Here is a 9,700-nt window from a genome sequence, read left to right as displayed (position 1 = left end):
TAAATTTACCTATTTTATTAGACATGCACCTTCTCAATGATTATTGTCCTGACTTTGATCAAAGCTAACACAAGAAGTTGAACTAAAATGTGCCTCTCATTATTCTTCTGTGCTAATAAATATAAAATATAATTTAAAAAATAAAATCAGTTCTTACCTAAATATAAAAAGCTTTACTTACTTAACGACAACGAGTGATACCACAGAAACGGACAAAAGAAATAAAGTCTCTCAAAATGTTTATTTTTGTCAGAATAGCTGACAATTTTCTGTTAAGTATTTTGGTTTATTATTATAATAAGCATTTTCCCCCCTTGAAAAATCCATTCAAAATATCTCAACCATTGAGGTAAAGCACTTTAACTAAAAAAAAAAAAAAAAAAAAAAAAAAATCCTAATTTGTTTTTAAAGAAAAAAAAATCTTAAAATTCCTTTTGCTTGATGAATAGAAATAATCTCTTCTTGTTCTACTTTGGTGAACACAAATGTATTTTATACAACCAAGAATCCAGTCACTTACTGGCAAACCAAAGGTGGGAACAATTCATTTACACGTTCTACTCAAACACAGTGCAACACTGCCGTGTTCATATATACTTTTCTTTATAGTTACCAACACTTTTCTGGCAAAGACAAAGTTTTGGAATGGCAAAAGCAACAGAAGTTTTAGATCTCAAAGCTCCAGAAAGGAATTAATCTGAGTCTTCATCATCGAGATAGTCCTCGGCATTGCTTAATGTTCGAACTGCATCTGAAAGAAAGAGGAGGGAAAAAAGCAAAATAGGGAAATTATAAACTGCTCAGATTTTATATTTTCATTTTCAAAGCTCTTAAATTAGAATAGAATCTTCCATCTGACCCAGGGATTGTACTTTCCCTGGGGATCTTTCTCTGCTTTTGCTTTTCAGCCTAACCATTAAGTTTCTGTTGCCACAGAGGCTGACGATGCGTTCCATAGTCATGCAGAAGAGTTTTGGTCCTAGGTGCCATGCATCCATTTCCAACAGAAAGGCCTAGCCACAGGCACCATGACCAACATGACACACCACCAGCAGCACTCCACTCTGACAACTGAGCTTCCAACCTCCTCTCCCAGTGACAGCCTGAGGTCTTGCCTAAAGGTAAAGTCACTAGGTAGGATGTTAACTACCAAAGGGGAAAAAGGAAAAGAAAGAATGAAAACAAAGAAGCTTCCATTTCAATGTAGAAAACACCGACAATAAAGCAAAAGGCTGAAATGGGGGGAAAAAGTTTTAAAATAGAGCTGGACCCCATCAAATGTTCAAGCAACCTTGAACAGGACTCGAAAGGAAGACATCTGATCTTTCACAGTCACCCCTTCAACTGTCTAGTCAAATTCCTATAGCAACAGATTAGCCCAAGTATAATTTTAGTGGGAAAAACAGAATGTAAACACAGGCACATTGCTGAAGTTCAATAAATATATGTCACAGCACCCAGATCTTCATGATCTCTAAGTATCACATCTCTGAAGCTTATTATACATATGACCGGTTCCAAGTATGGGGCAGGAAGTGTAAGGGATGGACCTAGAACCCTAGTCATGTCATAAAGCAAGCATCCTATCAAAGACAGCATCATGTGAAAGGGTCTGAGATTCAACTTAAAGAGGCCTCCACTAGCCAAAGATGGGCTATTGATAAAGCTACTAATTGGAATGGATTAAAGCACATCAAATATTTCAAGGCACACCAAAAAGAGCTCATTTGTCACCCTTTGGAGGATGACAGAGACCAGCTTATTATTTTAAAACCTCTTAAAGGTCAAAAATCAAGCATTTATCCTGCCCTTGCTACATTAACTATTCCTCTGCGTAACAAAACAATTGATGAGGGAAAACTTTTCCTAATAGAATGTTCCAGCTAATAACTCAAAAAGAAGTGATTTAATTAGAATATCATCATTTTGTGCCATTTAGTGAAGTAACAGATCTAGGCAATGATCATCAATGGATGTCACATCACAGGAAGAGTGACAACCAGGTATCATGTGCCCCTGATAAAAGAACACAATATTCTATATGATTTATTATTCCTTCTACTACCAAGAAAGATACATGATTAGGTAGGTAGGTAGATAGGTAGGTAGGTGAAGAGATAGATAGATTGAACCTAAATTGGATCAAACCTCTGGCTAGCTAGCTAGATTAGCTACATAGCTAGGTAGGTAGGTAAGTAGGTAGGTAGGTAAGTAGATGGATAGAACCTAAATTGGATCAAACCTCTAGATAGATAGATAGATAGATAGATAGATAGATAGATAGATAGATAGATAGATAGACAGGCAGGCACGCAGATACATGATTGATTATTGATTGATTGATTGATAGAATGAACCTAAATTGGATCAAACCTCTAAATCTAACACTAATTGACAAAAACATAAAGGACAGAGGAACATGACAAATAACACCATGGGAATGCAGTTAGCAATGTCCACAATGGGAAATTCAAGTGAGTTGACCCAGTTTCTTTAATAAATAAATTGCAAGGTTAAAAAGGGGGAAGAGGAGAGGGAAAGGAACTATTGCTTAAAAAATAAATAAAGAGACATATCTACCAATCACAAACTGACCTTATGTGAATCCTGACTTAAATAAACCATAAATAAATAAATAAGTAAAAACAAAGATGTATGAGAAAATGGAAGTTTGGACTAGGACAAGATATTTGATGATATTAAGGAATATTAAGGAATTATTTTTTAGGTATGCTAATGCTCTTTTTTTAAAAAAAAGTTTTCATGTTTACATGTTTTGGAAAATCATTATTGAGAAAAAGAAAAGAAGGGATGATCAGTACAAGGGAGGTGGAAGCCAATTTATCTTGCAAGAGAGAGAAGCAAAGATAAAGCAGAACAGAGGCCAAGTCTCTTTTCTGGATCTCATTCTGTCACCCAGGCTGCAGTGCAGTGGTACAATCATGGCTCACTGCAGCCTCGACTTTCTGGACTCAAGTGATCCTCCCACCTCAGCCTCCCAAGTAGCTAAGACTGCAGGCATGCATCACCACACTCAGCTAGTTTTTAATTTTTTTTGTAGAAGCGTCATCTCACTATGTTGTCCAGGCTAGTCTTGAACTCCTGGATGCAAGCAATCCTCCCTGCCTCCCAAAGTGCTGGGATTACAGGTGTGAGCCGCCACACCTGGCCATGTTTCAGTGACTTCACACCAGCCTTCAAGCTACTGGAAGTCTCCAGGTTGACTCTATTCTTCTCCACTCTCCTCAAGAGGAGTTCACAAGAAGTGGGAGGAATATATTTTGTTCTCCCCCAACACACACCCAGGAACTTCAGGACTTCATGTCAACTTGGTAAAATGTAGCTTTCTAAGCTAAAGCCTGAGAGACAAATAGGAAAACTCTGTCCCCTTCTACTTTGCTATCCTAAGTTTTGCCCATATTCTGTGTCCTTGGATGGTTACTTCTGCTCTTTATTTTATTCTTACTTCTATTAAAAAGAGAGGATGATTTGCCACAGTGCAGACTCTGACTGAGTGGTCATCAAAAGACAGGCACAAGTCAGCAAATAAATTCCTTCTCCTTCTTTCCTTTCATGAACTGTTCTGAGGCAGTTTTCTCAGGAAACCTCCCACATGGTCAAGTGTTGTGTGATGAGCTGTATCTCTTCACAGCCCACCTCTGGGCATAGCACGCATAGGAATGTATCTTCCTGCAGCACTGCCATCCTTCCCTAGCTCACGCTCATTTTACCTCAATCCCATCACCCTGACTTTACATATCTCAAATCAAGAACCAGCACTTAAAACCAACCAACAAACATACAAACAATAAATAAATGATGGAGAAATAAACACAGGCATATGGATGACTCTCACAGACATAATGTAAATGAAAGAGGTCAGTCACAAAAAGTACATACTGTTTGATTCCATTTACATAAAGTTCACGAACGGGCAGAACTAATCTATGGTGAGAGAAGCAGAAGACACTGAGGGAGGCATGTGGCATGTGGGAACTGTTCTCTAGCTTCATCTGGGTTGTGGTGAACAGGTGTAAAAAAAAATTAATCAAGCTGTATGCTTAAGATTTATGTACTTACTTAATGTAAATTATACGCAAATTTTTAAAAGTTGGAAAAAAATTTTAAAGGGCTCAACTCTTGAGTATAACCCCCAGCCCTACATCCTAGTTATCTTCCATAGTAACTGCAAAATGCGAATTTTTGTACCTATTAAAAAATCCACATTGTGCTTCTAAAAGTAGACAACAACTACTTTGGGAGGCCAAAGCAGGCAGATCGCTTAAGGTCAGGAGTTCAAGACCAGGCTGGACAAAAAAGGTGAAACCCCATCTCTGATAAAAATACAAAGATTAGCCAGGCATGGTGGCTCATGCCTGTAAGCCCAGCTACTCAGGAGGCTGAGGCAGGAGAATCACTTGAGCTCAGGAGGCGGAGGTTGCAGTGAACTGAGATTGTGTCACTTCACTCCAGCCTGGGCAACAGAGCGAGACTCTGTCTCAAAAAAAAAAAAAAAAAAAAAGTGGACAACAATATCAGAATATACCTTTTCCAACTTAGAGTTCATGCTGACAATTAACTCTATGGCCAAATAGACCAAACCTATTCCAATGAGGATCATAATACAAATTAAAGCTTTTTTTTTTAACTGTATAATTGGGGAAATGAAGCAAGAAAAAACATTTTAAAAGTAACATGAAAATTCAAATATAAAAACTCATTTCTTGGCTCTGTCTGCCAGGCCCTAAGATTACCTCATTAATGAATCCATTACCTAATCAGTTCAAATTCAGGAAGGTAGACTAAACACACTTGGGGTGCACAGAGAAAAGAGCACCTGCCTCCCAGTCCTGTTCTACAAAGGCTGCAGAAAGGCTCATTACCTGCTTCCCTCAACTCAAAACCACTCCCGAGTAAGGCTTCTGGGTAAGCTCTCTGGGGTCTAAGAAAGTTTGGTATATGCCTTGTCTATCAAAATGGAGCTCATAGCATGCATTAGACTCTGATACCTTCAGGTCATAAGAAGCCTTACTCTTCGGTCAGGACAGGCTAAGGGTAGCCACACAACAGGAAGTCAGTGGCAGAGAAAGGAAGTTAGGCCAGAGTCCTACTTCCTGACCCAATCAAGGCAGCAAGGAGTAGGAGGTCGAACTCAAGCAGAAGTATGTCTCTCACACTATTGCAAATATGGCTTCTCAATCATAATGTAGCTGGGGAGCACCAGCTCAGCTGATACTTTCTCATTCCCTTAGTAGAACCCATCTCCATCTATCCATGAGGAATTACTTTAAAGAAAGGCTTGCACTCCCAGTGAGCTCTCATGGATTAATTAAGGAATACCAACTGATTAGCAGTTACACTATATTCAAACTGAAGTTAAAAAAAAAAAAGAAATCTGGAACAAAGACATATCTAGAATAAAGAACAAAAGGAGGCTGGGCACAGCGGCTCTCGCCTGTAATCCCAGTGCTTTGGGAGGCTGAGGCAGGAGGATGGCTTGAGTCCATGAGTTCGAGACCAACCTGGACAACATGGCAAGACCCCTACCTCTACATTAAAAAAAAATTAGCTGGGCATGATGACACATGCCTGTAGTCCCATTTTCTCAGGAAGCTGAGATGGGAGGATCACTTGAGCCTAGGAGTTTGAGGCTGCAGTGAGCTATGATTGCACACCTGCACTCCAGGCTGAGCAACAGAGTAAGACTACATCTAAAAAAATAATAATAATGTACACTTAAACTCTATTTTAAAAAATCACCCATAGTACTATGAATAAAGTCCAGAAGATTTAGCAAAGTCTAGAATAAATTTGATTACAGTTTATTGATATCCTCATTTAAAACAGAAATAAAATATAATCATGGAGCTATTAAATGTTATTTAAAAAAATATTTAGTGATAATCACTCATAAATACATATTTAAATGAGGGAATGAAGACGATCGTTCTCTGAAAAGGACTGTAATGGAAAGCAGGGTGATTAGAACTTGATTGCAAGGAATAAAAGAAACACACAATAAAGGTAAAAGATTATGTTTCTTGTCTAATTTCTGTTTAATTGAGGGGGTCCTATTTTGGGGGTTCTCAATAAGATCAAGGATATAGAAACAAACTTCAGAATCATCTGAAGAGTTTATCTTTTTTTTTTTTTTTTTTGGTTTTTTTTTTTTTTTTGAGATATGGTCTTGCTCTCACCCAGGCTGGAATGCAGTGGTGCGATCACAGCTCACTGCAGCCTCAACCTCCCAGGGCTCAAGTGATCCCCCAGCTCAGCCTCCTGAGTAGCTGGGACTACAGGCCCACACCACAATGTCTGACTAATTTTTGGTACTTTTTGTAGAGACGGAGGTCTCACTTTGTTGCTCAGGCTGGTCTCCAACTCCTGGGCTCAAGTGAACCTCCTGCCTTGGCCTCCCAAAGTGCTGGGATTACAGGTATAAGCCACTGCACTCGGCTGAGTTTATCTCTTTTGCGCAATTCTAAGTTAATAAATCTTAGTTATGGGGCACCAGAGGAGAAAGAAGAATTTAAAACAAATACCTGTTCCCTGTTTCTTTTTCAGGAGAGATGCACAGGCAGCATTGGTAGCCATGTCGAAGGCCAGCTTCTTCTCAATGTTTCTTAAGTCTGTTCTAGCACCTTCCCAACACAAGAAAAGTCAATTAGGTGTCTTTGAAGACTATATAGTAGTAGCCAATCCTCTCTCCCCACAGCTAACAACTTTTGGCAAAATAAACTAGTGAACAACTCTGGCCCAGAAGTAAACGTTCTCAAAACAATAAACTTTCTCATGCAGTATGATTTGGCATCTTTAATCAGGAAGCTTGTTGCTGCACCTGTGATAACAATTAATTCCGAACCTTTTGAGTCCCTATAGAATTGCATGTGAACTTTTCAGTGAGGAGTTTATGGTCCCTGTGGGGCTTGACTTCAATGAGCCGTTTGCTTCCTCTTTTGCTCAAGAGCGTCTTTAGAAAAGACCAAGTGGATAGTGCTTGAGGGGATTAATATTTTATATCTGTAAGTATGCTCTCATGCAAATTAACAGAATAGCAACACGTAAAACCAAGAGGCAATTCATTATTCCCATAAGCCATCTTCTACCCACTTTTCCTTTGCCTTTATTGTGTTCAAAATTACATCAGAATTCATGAATACATTTGCATTGTTAAGGATTCAAAAATACAAATGTATGCTGAACAAAAGCACAAGTACCATTTCATTCCTTCATCTTCTACCTACTCCTAAGGTAACCATTCTTAACAAGTGGGTGTGAGTTCTTATCTCCCTTATTTGCATCAATGCATTCATACACATATTGATATAGACACAAAATCGTACTACACGTATTGGTCTGTGATTTCATGTTTTTAAAACTTTAATGTCTAATGGTACTGTTTTCTTAGCAAATACACATATTTGTAACTCAACCATTTAAGTATTCCATTTTGTGGTGCTCCAAAATTTAATTACTCCTGTATTGACAGGCACTTAGGCTACTCCTAATTTTCATTATCACAAATACTCCAGTGAACATCCTTGAACAACATCTTTGTTCACATGTATTTCTGAAGAATGGTTTACTAAAAATGGTATTGGAAAGTCAGGCTAAGTCCATTTTAAATTCTGACAGCTACTGTCAGATTGCTTTTCATACTTGTCTCTAATGATCCTCTGAATTTCTGTGGTATCAGTTGTAATATCTCCTTTTTCATCTCTGATTTTAAGATTGCTTTCCAAGAAGGCTTTAGGCCAAGCACGGTGGCTCACGCCTATAATCCTAGCACTTTAGGAGGCCAAGGCGGGCAGATCATTTGAGGTCAGGAGTTCAAGACCAGCCTGACCAACATGGCCCATCTCTACTAAAAATACAAAAATTAGCCAAGTGTGGTGGCGCATGCCTGTAATCCCAGCTACTTGGGAGACTGAGGCATGAGAATCACTTGAATCCAGGAGGCGGAGACTGCAATGAGCCAAGATTGCACCACTGCACTCCAACCTGGGCAATAGAGCTAGACAGTCTCAAAGAAAACCAAAAAAACAAAAAAAGAAGGCTTTTTCAGTTCATACTTTCTGCCACAGTGTAGGAAAGTATCATTTTTTTTTTTGCAACCACTTCCCCTTCAATAAACAAAAATAGGCCAGCACAGTAGCTCATCCGCCTGTAATCCCAGCACTTTGGGAGGCTGAGGCAGGTGGATCGCTTGTGTTCAGGAGTTTAAGACCAGACTGGGTAACATGGCGAAACTCCATCTCTACAAAAATTAGCCATGTGTGGTGGTGCACGTTTGTAATTTCAGCTATTCAGGAGGCTGAGGTGGGAGAATCACTTGAGCCCTGGAGGCGGAGGTTGCAATGAGCCGAGATCATGCCACTGCATTCCAGCCTGGGCAATAGAGACCCAGTTTCAAAAAAAAAAAAAGAAAGAAAGAAAGAAAGAAGTGTCCCCAAATTTAAAGGCACAGAAATATTGCATCAAGAAAAAAAATAGTATGTTTAATTAGTAATATAATGATCTTGTGTCAAAATCTTTCTCCTAAGCAGATCATTCTATTCACAGTAGGGTTATACAAAACCTCATTCTCTCAGTGTGCTACAGATCAAAAACTCCTGAGGGTTAACAGTTCTGTGACTAATCATATACTATATTATACTTTAGAGCTCATAGACATGATTTCTATCAGAACAGGAAATATTCAGAGACAGCGATGATAAAGAAGAAACACAACTATTTCCTGGGTCCCTTTAGATGAGCACTAATAGGAATATAATGTGATCCACATATATAATTTTTAATTTTCTAATAGCCACATTTGCAAAATGTGAAATTAATTTTAATTATATATTTTATTTAACCCAGCATATCTGAAATATTATCATTTCAACACATAACCAACATGAAAATTACTGTGATGTTTTACTTTTTGTTTCACTAAGTCTTTGAAATCTGGTATGCATTTTACACTTACAGCACATCTCAATTCAGATAGCCCCACTTAAAGGGCTCAGTTGTGCACGTGGCTAGTGGCTGCCATATTAGGCATCAAAGTCATCAGTATACCCTTTACAGGGCACTAGAGTGATCCTCATAATGTCTGGCCTTTTAGACCTGTAGCTTACATCACCAGCATACTTAAAATCTAAACCATTTCCTATCATATATCCCACAATATTGCTCTGAGGATCCCTAATGAGGGTAATTCCATGACAAGTGTCTTGGGGACTCAAGCATCCTACATGATAGGCTTCTGGACTAGAGTATGGTATAGGTGATCTGCCTGGCCTTCTCTAAGAGTAAACTAATATTTCTGGGACAAAAGGATAAAGGGATAGTCAGTTTATAAATTCACTGTTTCCTCTGACTTATAAAAACAGGGGATCAAGATATCCTCTCTCGTTCACTTTACATCTAGCACCTGCTCAGCTCAAAGCAGGACACTGCAGCCGCATCATTCTTGCTTATCCGTCAAGACTTCCCTGTGAGAACAAGGGCCTCAGCAACTTTACCTACACAGCTTTCTCAGACAGGATCTCCCCAACACATGTGTACACATACATTCTTTGTTTCTAAGGCTCTATAATCCTGCAGAAACGTACAATACAGTTCTTACTAAAAGTAATATATGTAATGTTAAAGCTTGCCATGGTTTTAGTTTATATTAAAAACTAACACAAACCAACCCCCAATAATTTTATTT

The 9,700-nt window shown here is 38.6% G+C and overlaps 1 protein-coding gene across 1 annotated transcript in view; it reads right to left on the bottom strand.

The window, feature by feature from the left end:
- Positions 1-222: 222 nt before the first annotated feature.
- Positions 223-9,700, bottom strand: part of OSTF1 (osteoclast stimulating factor 1) — a 58,582-nt gene continuing 49,104 nt past the window's right edge. Inside the window, exons 9-10 of the mRNA XM_004048142.5 lie at positions 6,543-6,641; positions 223-751 (exon numbers count right to left, since the gene is read on the bottom strand). Coding sequence (XP_004048190.1) covers positions 693-751; positions 6,543-6,641 — 158 coding nt within the window. The 3' untranslated portion in view covers positions 223-692. The remainder of the gene's footprint in view (positions 752-6,542; positions 6,642-9,700) is intronic.

Source organism: Gorilla gorilla, chromosome 13 (genome assembly GCF_029281585.2).
Source record: "Gorilla gorilla gorilla isolate KB3781 chromosome 13, NHGRI_mGorGor1-v2.1_pri, whole genome shotgun sequence".
Lineage (NCBI taxonomy): Eukaryota > Metazoa > Chordata > Mammalia > Primates > Hominidae > Gorilla > Gorilla gorilla.
This window is presented reverse-complemented; position numbering and strand designations above follow the sequence as displayed.